General features: G+C 53.1%; 1 protein-coding gene across 2 annotated transcripts in view; it reads left to right on the top strand.

Moving 5' to 3' along the window:
- Positions 1 to 14: 14 nt before the first annotated feature.
- The window catches only part of SLC34A2 (solute carrier family 34 member 2), a 36398-nt gene continuing 17062 nt past the window's right edge, over positions 15 to 19350 (top strand). The window contains exons 1-2 of one of the 2 annotated variants that reach the window (XM_077880652.1): positions 15 to 148; positions 5439 to 5518. In XM_077880652.1, the coding sequence (XP_077736778.1) occupies positions 61 to 148; positions 5439 to 5518 (168 nt within the window). In that variant the 5' untranslated portion in view covers positions 15 to 60. Of the gene's footprint in view, positions 149 to 5438; positions 5519 to 10652; positions 10732 to 19350 lie in introns of those variants that run through there. The other variant, XM_077880661.1, reaches the window with a different exon arrangement.

Raw genomic sequence — 19350 nt, 5'->3', positions numbered from 1 at the left:
ACTCGAAGATTAACAAGGCAGTGTGTGCCCTTCTCCGGAGAGGGCTTCCTGGAGGAGGTGATGCAGGGAGAGGGGAGCGATGAGGCGGGAGGTGTAGACACAGCCCACAGAGGTTCTGCTGGAACAGAGCTGGGGTTTTACTTTTCAGGTCAGTGGTTCACAAAATTAAGTGCACTCCGGACTCACCTGTGAGGTTGCTGGGCCACATCTCTAGACTTTTTGATCCAGGAGATCCCAGGGGTGGGGGGTGGGGAGAGGAGTTGTATTGCCAACAGATCTGCTGGGTGTAGGAAGGTGCTGCTGGTGGCACTGGTCTGGGAACCATAAACGTCCTTGGCCATTTGAGCTGTGTCCGGTCCTGCTAGACCGCTCCCCGTGGCCTAGATCCAAGTTTTGCCAGCACATGGGCCACACTTTTCTCTTTAGAGGCCACTGGCCCAGAGGTGTGTGCCTCCAGAAAGCCAGGAATGGAGGGGCCACTCTGCTATGGTTTGGGAGCAGCGTGGAGGCCAGCTTCGAGCTGGGTGGGGGCAGGAAAAATGAAGAAAGGAGTCTACAGGTGGAGGACAAATGTTTGATAGAAAACCTCCAAGCTAGACTCTCAGCAGGCAGGAGAGAATGCAGCCACCGGGACACTCTGGGGGATCCTGCGGGACATGGAGGTGTGGACACGAGAGGAAACGCCTGGAGTGTTGTACTTCGGTGCCTCTTGCCTGAGTCTGGATCTGAGTCTGAGCCTGGAGCCGGACCTGGACTTGGACTTGGACAGAAGCATAACCTTTGGAGTAAGGCGGACTCAGGTGAATCCCATCTGACGGGGAAGTAATGAGCCTCCGTGGTCTGGATTTCTTATCTCTAGAATGTAAACAATAATCCAGTGACGAGTCACCGTGAGGATGAAGTGAGGTCATGCATGAGCAGCTAGATTTCGTGCTGAGGCGAGAGCAGAGAGGCTTCTCACACGGATCTAAAAATAAGAACCACCACTGAAGACCTACTGTGGGCGGATCATTCTATCCGACTCGGTGTGTGCACCTGGTAAATTATTCTCTGCCAGTCCACCAGGGTGGCGTGAGGAAGGCCGGGGCCAGGCCTTCACATACAGCCAGGCTCGCGGTAGGTCCTCCGTGAGGCTTCCTGACTGATGTCTGTGCCAGGTCCCTACGTCTAGAGTAGATGTGACACCGCTGGCCAGGGCGAAGGGACAGAGGAGCCCTCGGATGCCAGGGGGAAATAAACAGGATTGATCTGTTGCTCTAGAAGTAGGAGGAGAAACCCATCAGGATAAGCCACGCTGGCAGCAGAGAAACAGGATGGCAGGGGATTTTAAGGGAGCATTTAAACAAATTATTTTTCATTTGTTTTTATTGAAGTTCAATTTGCCAACCTAGAGTCCAGTGCTCATCCCATCAAGCGTCCTCCTCAGCGCCCGTCACCCCCTTACCACAATGCTCCGCCCGCCTCCCCTTCCGCAACCCTTTGCTGGTTTCCCAGAGTTAGGAGTCTCTCATGGTTTGTCTCCCTCTAATTTTTCCCACTCAGTTCCCTTCCTTTTGTTTTTTTTTAAAGATTTATTTTTATTTATTTATGATAGACATAGAGAGACAGAGAGAGAGGCAGAGACACAGGCAGAGGGAGAAGCAGGCTCCATGCAGGGAGCCCGACGCGGGACTCGATCCCGGGACTCCAGGAACATGCTCTGGGCCAAAGGCAGGCGCGAAACCACTGAGCTACCCAGGGATCCCCAGTTCCCTTTCTTTTTAAGGGAACATTTTAACTTAAAAAAACCAAAACAAAAACTTGAGGTTAAAAAAAAGTTCAAGGTTCTGAGGCCTGATTCATTAAACTGATGATTATATATCATACCTACCATGTGTTCAGTGTATGGAGAGTGGTGGGGAAGGTTTGAGAGCCAGAGAGGCGAGGGTTTGAGATCCTGGCTCCGCCTCTGGTTGTAACAGACCCATAAGGGAAGAAAGAAATGGGCTATGATACTTTCTATTCATCGACTCAAGAAATAATTTAGTTAGAACGTCCTACAAACTTACTTAGGATCTCTTCGTTTTCGCTTGGGCACAGCATTCACGTCTCTTCCTAGTACTGACGATCATTTCTGTGGTTAATCTCCTGTGTCAGACATCTCACGCAGGGCACGTTACCTACAGCACTTAGATTCACCAGTTTCGCGTGTTTGTTAGATCAGTGACCATGACCCTCTGTGGCCGACTTGTTACTAGGCCCCGGCACAGTATCGGACCATCGCAAGCACTTAATAAACGGTGCCTTTACTAGGACTTCAAGCCTTAATTTCACATAACATCATCTTTGAATATTCAACACCCACATTTGCAGGCGAGTTGAGCAGAGATTGTCTTCTGCTTTGACAGATGGAGGGAAATTGCCCCAAATCTGAGGACTCAGGGATGGGGGGACTCACAAGCCAGCATCAACTTCTTTAGAAAGCATTTACCTTAGCGCGGCTCCGTGCTCAGCGGGCGGCCTGCACTTGCTGTAAAGATCTCTGGTTGCAAAAGGAAACTGTGGTCTTAGGAAACACGGAAGGAAAGCTCTGAGCACCGAGCTTGTTTCCACCTGGTGGACACCATAGGGTTCTAACTGGTGCTTTTCCCCCACTTCTAATTGGTGCCTAGAGAGCGGAGAGCCCGCGGCCCCTGGGCTCCAGCCAGGGTAGATCTCCAGCACATTTCTTTGCTGCTTCTTTCACTTATTTTGTAATCAGCCCTTTGTCTATTCGTAAGCTGCCTTAAAATCCTTTCTGCAGCAGCATACAAATGGGGTAGCAAAGAGTCCCCCGTTCCCAGCATCAGAGGTGACCGCAATGATTTGGGGGCATCTGTTTCCAGGGTTTTTTCCTCTGCACGTTTATATGCAGATTTAAGGAAGTTGCAAACAGCCTACCAGGATGCCAGCCTGTGCTCTGGTCCTTTTAGCAGTTTTCCACTTAAACCTGATCCTTCGAAGTCTAGTGCTTTCTCCCAACGACGACGTGCCACGTGATTTGGCATTTCCTGAAGTCTGGCAGCTTCCTGGGGGATAGATCCCCTGTCTGGGGGGCCCGACTGAACAATCCCAACATGATCAGCACTGAAGCGGCTCCTAAAGAATGCGAAAGTTCAGAGTGGTTTTGTGCAGGTGATTACTTGGGGAGCCACTTTTTTGGGCTTTTAAGGTACAATCTGCCTCCGCAGCGGTGGCTGCGGCCAGGAGATCACCAAGCTGCCAGGCCACTGGCCCCAGGGGTAGGGGGCCCGAGCGAGTGGCAGGTGCAGACCCCAGCTGCCGCCTCCTCCAGGCCCAGCCTGAACAGCCGAGTCCGGCGGCCTATACCTGTCTTTCCTGCTTCCGTCACCCGCCGCTTCTTGCTGCTAGAGGGTTTGGCATGGACAGGGCAGGGCCATGGCTTTGCCGGTCAGTCTGGGTATCTTGTCCCCCTGCTGACTCAGGGCAGGGCACCGAGCCAAGGAAGAAGAATGAGAGCCAGGTTCCTGGGGGGGCCCCCATCTCAGGCACAGCCATCTCCCGGGGAAGAGTGCCATCCTCCTCCCCTCCGCAGCCCTCTGTCCCTTGCACCCTGTAAAGCATGCCAGCCCCACAGAGTGCATGAGATTGACAGGAAGAAGCACCTGGGGGCCCAGAGCACAAGCCCTGTAGGCTGGTCAAGAGGGCCCGGGGCCAGGGTCTGCACACCTGAGCATACGTTCTGGTGTCAGGATGAAATTTGGCAGTGCACAGACCCGCTTTGTTTGGCCTATTTTTTTTTTTTTTTTTAGGGGTAAATTTCATAAAACTGGTTATCTGGCTTCTCCCAGAAAAGTCCAGAGACCTGGCAACCTCACTCCATGTCTTCCCATACAACACTTGGAGCTGCTCTCTGATGGCATTTCCTGTCCAGGCTGACACAGGACGCACCTGTCTTCTCCACGTGTGATTCCTACCTGCAGCCTGCCCTTGAGGGAGTGACTCCTGCCCCACTCTGGGCAGCACTTTATCTGTTTCCTCATCGAAGCCGGACTGAGCTCTAAAAGCAAGAGCACTGTTTAGAGAGATGTTTCCCTCCCCCGGCCCTTGTGTGTCCTGCTCCTCCAAAGGCTGCAGCGCCGGATGGAGGTGGATAAGCGCTCGGAGAGGTAGAGGCAGGGACACCAGGAGAGGCTCTCTCAGGCTGCTGGATTTCCAGGGAGGGGATCTTTCGTGAAGGAAATAGCATGAGAGGACACTGTATGGGCAAGAAGTCTTAAGTCGTCGGTTAGCTGGTGAAGTGTGGGGTGGATAATAGGGTTACCCAATGAGGAAGCACTTAGAAGGAAGAGAAAGGAGGATGATCCTGGCAGAGGCCAGGCCTCCCCTTCACCTCACTTCCCCTTCACCTCAATTCCTTCTAGATCATCATTTGCATGAGAGTAGGTAAACAAAGAGCTAGAGTTTGTGGTTTTTTAAAAGTTTACCCTGCCTTTCGGTGGCTTTTCAGGTAAAGTGGTTGGACAAGTAACTGATGAAAATGTTTAAATGCAATTCCAATCCCCATCAATGCACACAGACATTTGGTAGAAGTTTGGGGGGATGTGGGTAGACTATTGTGCTTTCTACATATTCAACAGAATGTGTGTTAGGCAAGCGCAGTATGTCCGTACCGTCCGCAACCCTACATCTGTGTCACTCTTTACACTTACAATGCCCTTTCCTGTCCTAATTTTTACTAAATTTTCATCACGAGTTAGGGAAGGTAGGTTTAAATGTTGCCCCCATTTAATGGGTATGAAAACTCCAACTCAGGCATCTCCTAATGGATGGATTAAAGAAAAATTTTTTTACCTAATTTTTGAAATAATGTGGATAGTCTTACGCATGACAAGAAATTATTAGATTTTACCCTCAGGTCATCCCAGTTAAGGTCAGGTATATACCTTCCAGTCTGTTTCTTTCCATGGCTACTCCGTTTTTTCTGTGGTACCCCATTGGCTCGTGTCTGGCTTAACAGGATTCTGTTCCCTGTACGTATAAAGCAGTAAATATTTTTTTGCCTACATCACAGCATCATAATATATCAATGGGAAAGAATTTGTTATACATTCATTTAAGTGGTTTCCAATTGTTTGCTACCATAAGCATGAGCTTTTGTAGGAGCAATTTAAAAACAAAATACTTCTGGGGGAGGGTCATGAGACAATTTAGGTGTAAAACGGAATAGACACCATTTTTAAGCACCACTGTCACTGGGCAGCAGCATCTCCTGAGATACTACACATGCCACCTTCTTTTTCTCCATAGCTCCTTCCACACTGGGTTCTAGAACTTTCAGTTTTGGGGGGGGGATAGTTGCATATGGTGGGAATGAGATGCCCTAATGGGCTGTGGGAGATCTTTCTCTGCCAATGGGTGCTCAGGAATCACTCACCTCTTTTGGCATCTCCAACCAGGCATGTGGGACCCAGACTCAACCGAGAGCAGAAGAGAGATTCGAGCCTCCAGGACGGTGTTCAGACACGAGTTCAGAGCAGTGAGTTTCCACCTTAACTTGATCAATTTTTTCTTTTGATTGTAATTCATCAAAACTTCATTCTTAAAAATGTGGTCAAAAGTTATACTTTGATAACTCTAAATCCCCTGGGTTTAAAATTTTAAGTCACATGAGATATTTAGGGAGCAATCTGCACCCCAAATCCCAGTCCCTCAACTCAGGAAGAAGCCATTTCTTTGGAGATCTGCTGTTGAGAAAAGAAGCCCCATGACAATCTTCACAGAGTTTTACCATTTTTTGTAAAATGGTCCACAGAACTAGGGTGATAAGGACTGTGGGCAAGGGAAATGCTCAGTGAAAGTTTGACACGTGAATGATAAGGAGTGTCCATGTGTAAAATTTAGAAAAATGTTCTGGGCAGAGGGATGGCAAGAGCAAAGGCCCTGGGGTGGGAACAAATGAGAGAAGCAAAGAGAATGTGGAGTGAAAGAGAAGCCACCTCTTTCTCTGCACTGGATTCCTGGCCACCATGCAGGCCGTGGGGCCCTGCGTGATGATCCAATCAGCACCCGTTACCCCGGGCCCTCTGTGTGGTACTGACTTGTTAGGCTCATTGCCTTACGGTAGGTCCTAGTAAAGGGGGATTTTAGTGTCGGTGGCTTCAGCGCTTTGGAATCTAGCTCAGTACTTACTATGTAGTAAGATGTTTTCTGATTATCCAAAGTAAATAGTGTTAAGTCAGGGCGGTAAAAGATGCGCACAAATAGGCCCATTAGACCCTTCAGGCTTACTTACTCTTGCTTTTACGGTTTTAATGACCACTAATTACATGGATAAATTAATGAGGTGAGCTATTTTCTTAATCCACAACAGGTCAGAAATAGCAATATAATGATGGCTTCTGATGATGATAGAGCAGGAGGTTACTGCTACATATACTTAGAGTGGCCACTTGGAGAGAGTCTCTACTGACCCAACTGCTAACACTGCAGCAAGGAAAGAAGCAGAGAAGTCATCAGAAACCTCCGCAAACACATATAGACACACACGCGCGCACACACACACATGCATACGCACACACAGGAAAAATCTAAAACTTTGCTATCTGGGCCTATTTAGGGTAGAGAACCAGCTCAGGTGCTTAAGAAATTCTGAGATTGCCACGAGGTTTTGTAAAATGGCAAGTCACCGGGAGGGTTGTTGGAGTCCGCTTGCTGCTGGCAGCAAACGCCTGCGTGTGTGCTGTTTTAAAAGTTGATCACAAAACTGGTTAAACACCAGAGACGGAGCAGCAGGCCACCCGCGTAAGCGGTAGCCGTGCTGACGACTATGGCAAACATTTAGGTGACACAGCCGGTAAGTGGCTCCAACCGACTGGCTTCAAAGGATTTCAAACTCCCGTGACAGAGCCCTGCGCCCCTTCGCCCCTTCGCGTCCCTGTACCCCGCCCCAGTGCCACCAGGTTTTCTGTAAGCTGTTTAATGGTGAGATATGCGGAGGAAAGAAAAAAAACCCCAAAATTAAAAAGCCATAGGATTAGCCCAGCTCAAGGATTTATCGCAAAGCAAATGACCCGTGACCCCAAATGGAGAACATTGTCAATGCCTCAAATCCCTGCAGGGTCCCTCAATCTCACCCTCTCTTTCCCAACACAGTGACCCCCACCCCCCCTTGTGACTTGATGCTAAGTCCTTGCTTTTCTTCAGAGTTGTACCAGCTAAGCGTGCATTCCTGAGCACTGAGTTTCAGTTTGGGCCCATTTGGGAGGGAGTTTCATGCAAGTGGAGTCCCAGCAGTAGGAAACCCTAGGTCTGGGGGCTCCTCTCCCTCAGCGGTTACCTGTGAGCCCTGTGAGCACCGAGCCACTCCCTCCCACCTGGCCTTAAGTTGTGCATTTCCCTCCCACATTATCCGGCCACTTTTGCCTCCCAAAGTGGAGATTTCATAACAGCATTTCGTTGTATGAGTGTGTTTGTACTTAACAGTCCATCCTATTAATGGTCACTTCGGTGTGGTGCAGGCGTCTCCCTCCACTCTGCTTGGCCTTTTCACTGTCACAAAAATGTCTTTTCCCTTAGGGTTAATGCATCTTGTACGCTATTTAAAAAATCTTTCTCCCGCTCCGAGTTCATGAGCATTTGTTTATACTGCTTTCTACAAGTCTTATTATTTTGGCTTTTACATTGAGATAAATTCTTCGGTGTGTAGGGTGTCAGGTAGAGGGTCAAGTTTCATTTCTTGCTGCTGGGATATCCATTTAGTGCAGGTTACCTTCACCTGCTGTTCTGCAGGGATTGGGCTACAAGTCAAGTGTCCCTATCTATTTTTTTTCTGCTTATACATGTTCTTTGGGCAACACAAATATCCCTATAAGGAAAAGGAGATAAGAAATTAATGAAAATTCTAGCTGGTTATGTGAACGGGTTAATACTTTTAACTCTGGGGGTACCTGGGTGGCTCAGTTGGTTAAGTGTCTGCCCTCAGCTCAGGTCATGATCCTGGGGTGCAGGGATCGAGCACCCTCAGGCTCGCATCGGGCTCCCTGTTCCGTGGGGAGCCTGCTTCTTCCTCTGCCTGCAGCTCCCTCTGCTTGTGCTCTCTGTGCTCTCTCTCTGACATCTTAAAAAAAAAAAAACTTTAACTGTCAACTACTAGTCCTGCAACATTGGGATTAAGTTATTTCACTTCCCTGGGGCCCCATTTTCTGGCCTTTATCCCTAGCTCCTCGTATTCTAGGGATTAATGATTTAATATATCTAAAAGTGTTTAGGACAATACTCAGGTAAGCACCCTAAGAGCAGTCATAATCTTTAATCTGCAATTTAAAAACTCCTTTACTGTCAAACCCTAATCTGACCTGAGAAAGTTATGCCACGTAGTATAACATTCCTACATCTTCACAGCAAAATAAATAAATAATAAATAAATAAATAAATAAATAAATAAATAAATAAATAAATAAGTAGGTTTGATTGCAGAGTGCTTGCCCAGGCCCCAGAAAGTGTCTTGCATCTTTTTAAAACTGGAAAGTTCTAAATTCTGAAACATCTGGCCCCGGAGGCTCAGTATGGACTGTGGGCCTATATTATTAGCAAGATAGTTTTGTAGCCTTGGGCAAGACTCTGGGTGGGCCTGGATCTTGCCTTAATGATACCACTTAATCCAATCAGTTTTACTTTTACAGGACAACACTCGAAGTTTGTGTGTAAACACAGGCTGTTGAAAGTATGTGTAAGTCCTCAAGGGGGATAGTGCGTTGTATCAGATAGGATAGGAAAGGAACCTGTAGCAATCTGTGCTCCCCTAAACAGAAGGACACGCATACACACAGCACCTAGATTTCTTCCAGACTTTGTGGAAAAAGGAGCAGAAAAACCATCCAGCACTAGAATCAAATAGATCTCGCCCCTGATCTATTACCGGGATGTATACACCTTAAAAGAAAGCCTCCTGATTGAACCAGCATTTTGCCTTTTCAACTGGAACATAAAAGGGAAAGCTTCCCTTTCCCCATGTTTTTTTGAGATTTTGATCTATTAGCTCCTTGTTGGGAGTGATAGAAAGGCAACGTGAAAGTGGTTTGCTCTGTGCCCCACATCAAAGCCCACAGTGACTGGTTGGGGGAGGCTTGTCGGGGTGAAGGCCCAAGTAAGGCCGCCCCCGTGAGCCCCTAAGATGGGATCTGCAGGCTGCTTGCCCAGGGCTGGAGGAGGAGCTGAGCTCAGAAGCACGGGGCGTGGATCTCCATCACCGGGAGACTCTGCTTTGGAAGTCCCTGTACCTGTGCTGGTTGATCCCTGTCCCCAAGGGCTGCCTTTGAAGTCTGGCACCCACTAGCAAAACCACCGTCCCTCTAAATAAGAACAGCCCGGGCTGATTTGATTTCTGTGCCTACGTTCCAAGCAATATGTCCTGACCCTTGGACTGATGTGCCTCAGCATCTGAGGCTGTGGAGTAGTGACCTCAGACACCAGGTTCCAGATGAGACTCCTCAAAGCTTTGCCCAACACCGGAGGTTCCGGGACGAAAACTATAATGGTTAATATGTACCGAGTGCTCATCAGGAACTGTGCTACGTGCTGTAAATATTTTAGCTCACTCTACGCCGAGGGGGACATTATTCCCATTTTTACACAGGAGCAAAATGAAGGCCCGGAGAGCGAGGGGTAGAACAGGAACCTGAGCTGCGGCACTTTGACCCAGAGATACTGTGGGTAACCAACCACTGACTTCTCAGCTCCGGGGACTGCCCTGCTCTGTGGGTTCTAAGAAGCAGGACTCCTGACTCCCTCCCTCCTATGGAGAAGACAGCTCTGGGGTTGGGGATGAAACCCCTGAAACGGGCTACTCTTCCTTTGTGTGCACACCTGGGCAATAAGTAAGCTAAGCCTCGCTCACCTGCGCTGTAAATGCAAGCAGGGCCGTGGCCTAGCGAAGGGGCCTGGGTGTTGGAATAAGGTCCAGGTTTGCTCCCCACTTTTGCAAATCCAAGGGATCCTATGCCATGCCTCCTAACCCTTCCAGAAACCTTGCCTAGAAAGGAAGCTACTGTCTCTCACTCCTGAAGGAGTTTGTCTGAGTGTTGTGGGATGTCCGCCTGCACCCAACTGGGCAGCTGGTGGGATACCTGTGGATGGGCTCTCCTCCGGTGGTGGGGGGGGGGGCAGGTGCTCTCCCGGCAGGGGGTAGGGGGGCAAAGGTGTGAGGTGCCCCAGGGAGTACGCAGAACAGATGAGGGTGCAGAGGGTGCGATGAGGGCCACGGGCGGGGGGGGGGGGCAGCCGGCAGGGGTGCTCCAGAGGTGGGAGCAGAGCCTGGCTGACCCGCCGCCCGCCCCGGCCCAGGGCTCCAGCCGGCCAGGTGTCTCAACCGCAGAGCGGCGGCCGGCAGGGCAGAAAGCACCCCAAACACTGATAAGGCCGAACAATCCGGGCTTTGTTTCGGAAGGATTTGCCTCCGAGTTTCCAGTTGGCTTTTATCTGTCTCAGCGCGTGTGACCGTCCGGCCCCGGAGCTGCGGGAGGCGCCTGCAGGGTCGCGGCGGGAGAGGGCAGGGGCCGGGGTGCGGGCGCGGGGCGCCTGGCGGGGGCGCTGCGCGGGGGCGGGCGAGGTCGCGCAGGTAGGCCGCGGCGGGCGGGCCTGGAATGCCGAGGGGCGTGCTGCCCGGCCTTTGCGCAACCCCGTCGCTATATATAGGGCGGCGCGGGGCTCTGCCGGGCGCCTCCTTCGGGCCTCGCCTGCCGGGCCGCGCCGGTGAGTACGCGGGCGCCCCCCCCCCCAGACACCTGCGGCCGCCCCGGGCCCTCCCCCCGCACCTGCGGCCGCCCCGGCCCCCCCCCGCCCCCGCCCGGCTCCGGCTGCGGGCGCACGGAGAACCCTGCCTGCCCTAAGTGGCCACATTTCTTTTTTCTTCTTCTTCTTCTCCGTGCTCCTGCAGTGGCAAGTCCCATGACGCCGCTGATGCGACTGCTCAGGTTGTCAGGTTGCTCGCCAGCCGCGGTGGGCAGCTCAAAAATGCTCCTGGGGCGGGGGGGGGGGGGAGGCCCAGAATTCGAGTTCTGGGGAGAGGAAAATTGGGGAATGGAAGGGGGCGCCCAGGGATCAGGATGATGGGGCTCTTTCCCTTTCCCTCTCTTTCCCTTTCCCTCTTTCCCTCTTTCTCTCTCTTTTGGTCATTCACTAGCTGTGTACCTAAAGCAGGTTGCTGTCCCCGCCCCCCGAGCCTCAGTTTCCCCGTCTCTGTGAGCAGGGGAGAAGAGGGAACCCTCTCACAGCCTTCCCTGCGCCGCGAATCCCAGGTTGGTGGGGCTGCCCCAAGCCGTGCCCTTCCCACCAGCGCGCCACCACCGTGCTTGTTTGCAGGGTTGCTTCTTCCAAGGGGCTGCAGGGCACCCCGGCTAGTTTGCTGGGCCCAGCGATCCCGCGCAGGGCAGGTCTTTCCAGCTTGTCTTGGGGGAGAGCGGAGCCCACGGTTTTTTAGGGTTTTTCAGAGTCAGAGGGTACTGCCACCGGGTGAGCACTGTGGGGCAGTGGGTTGCAAGGTAGTGTGCAGAGGTGAGGTCGGGTTGGGGGGCGCCCAGCATCTCCCGGCCAGAAAGAGGGTGGCGCATGGAATGGGAGTGAATTCAGGCTCCAGATTCCCAGAGGCGGATGCCTGCCATGGGTAGCTGGCGCGGATGCCAAGGCTTAGACTCATTCATTTTCCTTAGGCAGGTGGCAGCCTTCTGGAACATGTCAATTTCTTGGGGGCAGCTGGGGGACTTCATCACTTAGACTCCTCTCTCCATCCCTATTTTCCAATCACAAGCCATCTCCGTAGTAGCCCCGCTTGCTTCCTCGACCTGTTCCTCTTTCTTCCCCCACCCCCTGTCCTCCTCCACTCTCCGGAGCTGGAGTTCTTGAAGTTGTTCTGGCTTGGGTATTCTCGAAAAAAGTTGTGCCTCGGAGGAGCAATCATTGTTTGAGGTCGTTATGGGTGTTTGAACCTCTTTGCCGGTCCCAGCCAACCAGCTGATAATGATCTCTATTTCTGTAACTTTGGGAACCGGTGGCGGGAAGAGCGTGCTTGTACAAGGTTTGGATGTTTAACAAATTGCCCCCTGCAACATCCACCCCAAATCACTCAACCATCTCATTGAAACAAGTCCCCAGTGGTGGGAGGACGGACGTCTGGATTATAGCGGCTAAGCACAAAGCTGACGCAAAAATAGCCTGGATTCAGCTTAATGAAGAAAACAGCTCATTGGGATCAGTGATTTGGAATAAACTTAATACCGTTTTCAGCCCCCTTCCTCCCTGCCCTCCCTCGGTCTCTCCCCCTCCCTCCGCCATAGGGACAGAATGACAGTATCATCGGGAAGTAGGACACCCCACTGCACTGTGCACCAAGGGCTGCAGACAGGTTGCAAGTGTTTAAAGTGTTTTTGATAATGAGCTCTTTTGACCCCAACCCCCAACAGTGCAAAATAATAGACATAGTAAAAAAGGATTTCGCTTAAAACTTCCTAAGTGTAAATTGAAAGTGCACCGTGAGGGTGTGGTTGGGAATACAGCCCAGGTTTAAAGAGATAGAGTTAATGCCTTTTTAAAATCCCCTTCGTGCTTCTAGTCAGAAGTCTAAACTAAAGCCATTCATCAAAGCAAAACCCAGGCCAATGGTTTCTGTCTCCTGTCCCAGCAGCCCCCACCCTCCCTTCCACCACTACTGTGTCTTTGGGATTATTTTGCCTTGTGATGGCTGACGGAAGCCGAAAAGTACCCATTGCCCCCTTGGAGAATTGTCGAAGTCTTGGTCATCCTTTCAAAGTAGGAAAATATTTCGGAAGCGTATGGAACGTTGGACTCAGACCACCTGAGCCTGAGTGGCTCCTGAAGGCGTGGTGTCTGTATCACTGGAAGCAATTCATTTCTTTGTGCCTCGGTTTCCTTCTCGGTAGAATCAGCGTGAAAGGATAAAGACCTAAAAGTGAATTCATAGGAATAAAGTGGGTGTGAGATTGAATGGGTTAATTCGTGTCCGGGCCTTGCAGCAGGACCCGAGACAAAAACACCCCGTGATCATTTGGGTGGCTACCGTGTGCCAGCCCCTGTCCTGCATCCCAGGGCTACAGAGGTCACTCCCCGCCCCCTGTACGGTGCCGTGGGGGCCACTGCCTGGCAGGAGAATGTGTGCCTGTCTCAGTTTCTCTGCAGGGCACTGCCCATGCCTCCTCCTCTTCCCACTTCTTCAGATGGCAGCTGCTGTTCTGAGTACAGGCGGCCCCCCAGGACAGGTCCTGGTTGGAGAAGCTCAAACAATGCAGAGTGTGGGGGCTGGGTGAGTGCCAGGTGCCCTACATTTTCCTGCTACCCAGGTCTGAGAAGAGCCGAGAAGTTTCCTCTCCTTGGCCTGCAAGAGTTCCTCCTGGCAGGGGATACACATGCGGTTGCAGGAAGTCAGGCCAAAATGGTTATTCTCACAGCCAGCTCAGTTGTCGGGACGAGTGGTAGGGGGCAGGGGAGCAGATGTGTGGTCAGTCACCCACCTCATGCCTAGGCATTAAAAAAGAAACCCATCTTTGTGAATATTAGACCCAAACAGCCAGAATGGATGATTTTTATCCTTCTCTGCTTTTTCTGGCGGGTAGCAAGAGTGTGCTAGAGTGTGCCCTGGGGAAGGGGCAGGGTAGCTGGGTCAGAGGACACCCTTGGGCGAAAGCCTTTGGAGGGACTGCAAAGAGCCCTGCTGATGCCCAGAGCCCCTTCCTAGAGAAGCAGGTTCCAGACCGGCCAGTGCCTGCCAGCCCACTGGCAGAGTGGCCTTGGCTTCAGGTTGGGGCCTCTGTCCGGCTCGTTCAGTGTCACCTTTGCTGCTTAGCTGAGAGTCTTAAAAAGGCTTGGCCTCTACGAATCCAGGTCTCTGGTGTGCCAGAAGCCTTTGTGGGAGCAGCAGCCTGTCACTACAGCATTCTTGGCTGGCATATCTAGCTGTTGGAGTGAGGACGGCGGAGGGACCCCTGCAGGGGACCGGCCGGCTCTCCCACAAGTCCCTGGAGCCTGGACTGCGGCCCCCTGGTGCCATGCTGCTTTGCGGGTGCCCAGAGGATTCCTCTTCCCTCCTTCTCAGCACCTGGCCGGGGGGCCGTGGATGGGGCCCCAGCGTTGGAATCAGCATTCCTGGGTTCAGATCCTGACTCCATCTGCAGGTAGCTCCGGGACTTTAATTTCTCTGTGCCTCTGTCTCTTTGTAAACTGGAAAGAATTTGGTTATTGTAGCACTGAATGGGGTCACGGATCACATAAGACACTCCCCCACCTCCGGGCCCCGGCACAAAGCAATGTTAGCGCCTTCCTCTCCTGTGCTTTGGGTTCGTTTTTTGGACAGATATTTACAGAAGGTCCACTGTGCTGAGCACGGAGGTGACGAGCTATGGGCTAGGGCCCAGTGGCCTGTGGGCTATGCAATTGCTGGTGATGCAGTTCATTCTGGAAAGTTCTCTGTATTGACACTGCCAGGCACTCTGCTCGGGGCGTCCTCTATGCCCATTGATCAGTCAGCCCTACACCAGCTCAGAGAGGGAGATGGTGTTCTCTCGTTTTGAGATGCTGAAACTGAGGCTCAGAGAAGTTCAGGGTCGCACACAGTGGTGGGACTCCGGAGCCGGTCCTCACCCACCGTGTGGTTCTCTCTCGGGGCTGTGTGCCAGGCGCTATCCCATCAGCAGACCTGGCAACCCCAGGGGCGCAGAGGGGGAGCCCCTGAGCAGCCGCCTTATGGCCGATGGTGGGAAGTTCGCGCCGGGTCCTCTCTTGACTCCAGATCCATAGGGTCAGTCTGCACAAGAGCTGGGGCTCTGCTGCCTGGGAAGGCCGGACGACTGGGGCCTGTGTACCCACCTGCTGAGGACAGTGATGGGGTGCCAGGTGCTGTACATTTCCTCACCTCCCAGGTCCTGGAAGGAGCAGCCAGCGGCGTGGGGGTGGAGAGGGCCAGGAGGGGAGTGGCCAGCAGGTGCAGGGTGCCCTGGGCTTGGTCAGATGGCTCTCCTGGCTGCCTGCACCTCCTTTTCTTACCTGCCACAGTCTAGCATGAGTGATGCTGGAGTCCGTGGACGAACCAGAGAAGGAAGTATTGCGTGAGGGGAAATAATCGCTTCATCAGGGAAGTGTTGATAAAGAGGGAATGGGCTTGGGCAGATGGTTGGACTCAGAAGAGGGAAGAGCGCAGTTCCAGGAAGGAGGCATGGAGACGTTCAGTAGAAAGTTGCTTTTGCTTTTTTGGTGGCACTGACCAGTGGGAGAATGAGGGCCTGGGGGGGGGAATGAAGCCAGCACAGGCCCCACGCAGAGCAAGTTAGCATTCAAGACGCTTTGGCGTGCGGCTCCCCTGCCGTGATGCCCCGTTCCCCCCTGCCCAAGTCCAGCGGGTGTCCGCTTGTTCCACTGCTTGCGACGTTCTGAACTCCTTGGACATTGGGCCCGCGGACGTGTCTGTTTCTGCATTTGCTGGACTGTTCACTCCAGAAGAGTATTCTAGTCAGTCAAATCCAGAAAACATGACCTATTTATTTTTAAAAGATTTTATTTGAGACAGAGAGAGATAGAGAAAGAAAGAGCATGAGCCGGGGAGAGAAAGAGGGAGAAGCAGGCTCCTGGCTGAGCGGGGAGCCCGATTTGGGACTCGATCCCAGGACCCTGAGATCATGACCTGAGCTGAAGGCAGACTTTTTTAGATTTTATTTATTTATTCATGAGAGAGAGAGAGAGAAAAGCAGGCTCCAGGCAGGGAGCCTGATGTAGGACTCAATCCTGGGAGCCTAGGATCATGCCCTGGGCCTAAGGCAGGTGATAAACCGCTGAGCCACCCAGGGATCCCCCTGAAGGCAAAAGTTTGACCGACTGAGCCCCCCAGGTGCCCCTGAAAGCCTAAATAATCATCCTTCTTGCACCTACCTGCTAAGAGTCCCCCCAGTGGGCCTGCTGTGATACTTAGGGTACGGATGCAGTTGCTCCTTCCAACAGATCTTGTCCACCCCAGCTTGCTTCCGGTGACGAGGGACACCCACTCACTAGTAAAATTCAGGCTTGCTTTGTTTCCTGGTCAGGGATCCGGTTCATCCGTTCAGCAAGGCCCCTGTATGTGGACTCCTCCATCCACCAATGCAAGGGGCCCGGCGATGCGTGGTCTGCTCAGCACCCGGAGAAAAAGCGCCACGTATGGCTCTTGCCCTCAAACGTAGATTCCAGTTGAGAGGGCTGTAGAGATGTGCAAAAGGGAACAATTATCGAGTGGATTAAGATTATAAAAGAAGCGGCAGGTCACAATTTTCAAATTTCCCCTTTAAATGACCCGCAGGAGCAGAATAAGCCCAGGATGTGGGCACCTGTTGCAGGTGTGTGAGTAGGTCAGAGCAGGCCCTTGCAAGCTCAAGGCAATTGTTTTGTGTCCTGTCTTTTTTAAATTTTGAATTCGTGGAACTCATACCGTATTGTGTCCTTACTCGTTTTAGTGTGATAGCTGAGGACCATAGAAGGTCTGCGACGTGTCAAACACTTCTGAGGGCTTCTGCTACATAATGCTCTTAATCATAACGATGTTGTCAGTAATGTCATCCCAATTTGACAGACAGGGAAACAGAGAAGCAAGGGAACTAGCCCAAAGTCACACAGCAGCTGGCATTGCTGAGACTTGACACCAGCCAGTCGGGATCTAAAGGCTGGTCCCCTCACCTGTAGAGCAGCAGTTCTCAGCCTCCAGCGGACCTTTGCCCAGGTGCGGAGACCTTTTAGGTTGTCAAGACGAAGGGTGGGAGTAGAGACCGGGAGGGAGGCTGCGTATCCTGTGGTGTACAGGACACCTCGCACAGCAGAGCCTCATGTGGCCCCAAATGTCACCAGCGCCGAGGCTGAGAACGTGCTCTGTGCACATCTCACGCCTCCGGTGCCAACCATCACCCAGTCACGCTGCTTGGCCTCCCCACTCCCCAGTTAGGGGAGTGAAATCAGCTCCTGGAAAGTAAGTCTGTGTCGTGGCCGAGGAGATTGTGAATCCGGGTCCCAACCTCACTTGACAGGTTGAGCTGTGCTGAGAGCGCCAGTCACTCCCCTGCTGGGTGACTTGGACAAGTGGCTCTGTCTCTTTGTGCTCTGGCTTCTTCCCGTTTGCAAGCGGGGATGAGCCCGACCCCTTTCCTGCACAGAGATCGCAGGAGACAATGTGTGTCGAGGCCCCGGGGCAGCACCCGCACCTGGCTGGTGCTCCCCAAGTGGCAGTTGTTATTGGAAAGCAATGGCCCTGTGTGTGGCGGAGAGTCCTGTGAGTCACACGGGCACTGGGCACTGCAGGCCCGCCTGGAGCACTGCAATGATCAGAGAGGCCTATGGACCCCAGGTAGGGGTGGAGGGAGGACTCGGGCAGGGAGATGAGGGAGGGCCTTCGGGAGCGCAGTGCTCCCCAGGCAAGAGCAGAGGGTGGAGGCCAGTTTGGCCTGAGGAGGGGGATCATTTAGGGAGCGGTGGGCAGTGAAGAAATGGGGAGTCCACGCAACCACACCGGGTGAGAGACTGGAGCCCAAACCAGTTAAACAGGCTGCCGTGCTGGCTGAGGCAGGAGGAGCTGGGGCCCAGCCTGGGGAGGTGGCTCCCGCAGCCAGTGCTCCCGGCTGGAGTCCGCAGGTCCTGGTGCTGGCCCGGTGGGGGGCTGTGCCCTCAGAGATGGGAGATGACCTCGCAGCCCTGCGACGGTGAGAGCAGGAAGGGCAAATAGCAAAGCTCCAAGGAGGGGAGCGGGGTTAGGGTGACGGGAAGTGAGCTGCATCTGAGTCGGGGTGAGGTGCAAGCGCGGGCTGCTTGAAGCGGCAGGTGGCAGGTGGCCGAGGCGACAGGAGGTGAAGTTGGGCGAGGGGATGCTTTTGTACCAGAAGCCAGGGCGGCAGGTGCTTCCAGACCGAGTCCACGGAGCCCCGGCTTCCTCCCTGGGCTCTGTACGCTGAAGCGGGTTGCTGACTTCTGTCACCGGACCGTGGCCACATCTTCCCATTTGCCTGGCACTGGGTCTTTCATCAGATACACTGCACTTCTGGCGACAGTGTGGCTGACTCATCCCTCCCAGGAGCAGTCCAGTCCTGCGGCTGCCAGGCAAGCACAGACTCCGAGTCCGACTCCTCGGGTCGCGCTGTGGCCTCGGGCCAGGTGCCCCGGTGTTCTCATCTGTAAAAGGGGAAGGGCACTAACCCTCCCAGGGTTGCTAAGAGGAGGAACCCGCACCAGTTGATGGCACCGGCTACTGTTCCAAGCACTTTGCACAGACATCGACTCATTTCAGCTGCCTGATAACCCAGTGGGTTATAGACTGTTATAAACGCCAGTCTACCTCGAGGGAAACTGAGGCACAGAGCAGTCGAGTGGCTTGCTGAGGCCACAGTGCATCTGGAGCAGAGCTGGAGTGTGGTTCTGAACCCCTGTGCTATGTAAAGGACCCAGCCTGCCTGACGTTAAGAGCTCCAAGGTTCTTTCTTTCCCCAGAACCCTGTGGCTAAGGATCCCTGCGTTGGGAGAGTCAGAGGTAGACCCTGCAGCTACGCTCCCCAAACCACGTGGGCCTGGGCCTGTCTTTTCTTATCGCACCGGCATAGTGGCCTTGAGCTGAGCTTAGCTCTCAGGCCAGCCTTGATCTCCTCCCTAACCACCCAGCTCCACCCCACCTCCCCTGCCTGGGCCTCGGCCTTGGAGCTGCCTCCCAGCACACCCCAGGAAGGGGCCCCCTGGGCCCAGCAGGCCTTGAGCAGCAGGTTTGCCCCACCTTTGTCAGCTCTAAGAAAGCCTTTCATTGAGCCTAAGGGAGGAGTCCAACCTGGGAGAGGCACAGCCTCTCCAGAAGCCAGGCATTAGCAGCGGCCCTGCTCCTAGAAGCCAACCTTGCAGCATGCAGCCAACACCCAGCCCTAGGGGGGCTGCCTGGAAAGGCTCTGGATTCAAACTGACCCGGCTTCAGAGCTCTGCACCTTGGGGCCTTGGGCAAGTTGCGTAGCCTCCTTGTGCCTCAGTTTCTTCATCTGTATAATGGGAGCGTAATTCCCTTGAATGGGTGGCTGCGAGGCTGAGCGCAGCCCGGCTTAGTCAGTACTGGCTGTCGCTGGCCAGGAGGTCCCAGCACCCTACTCAGAAGGCACGTGAGGGCTGTTGTGTGGCAGGCCCTGTGTCGGGTGCTTGCTAAGTTGAAATGAAAGGCCTGGTGTGTGCTGTCATGGAAGCCAGTGGCTGCAGGACATTCCGCAGCAGAATGTGTCATGTCCTGCAGGTCGTGGGGAAGGTTGGGATTCCTTAAGCTAAAGAAATTGATGAAACCCCTGCAAGATGGGGACACACAGAATCAGCTTAAGTCCTGGCTCTACC

This window comes from Canis aureus, chromosome 2 (genome assembly GCF_053574225.1).
Source record: "Canis aureus isolate CA01 chromosome 2, VMU_Caureus_v.1.0, whole genome shotgun sequence".
Classification (NCBI taxonomy): domain Eukaryota; kingdom Metazoa; phylum Chordata; class Mammalia; order Carnivora; family Canidae; genus Canis; species Canis aureus.
This window is presented reverse-complemented; position numbering and strand designations above follow the sequence as displayed.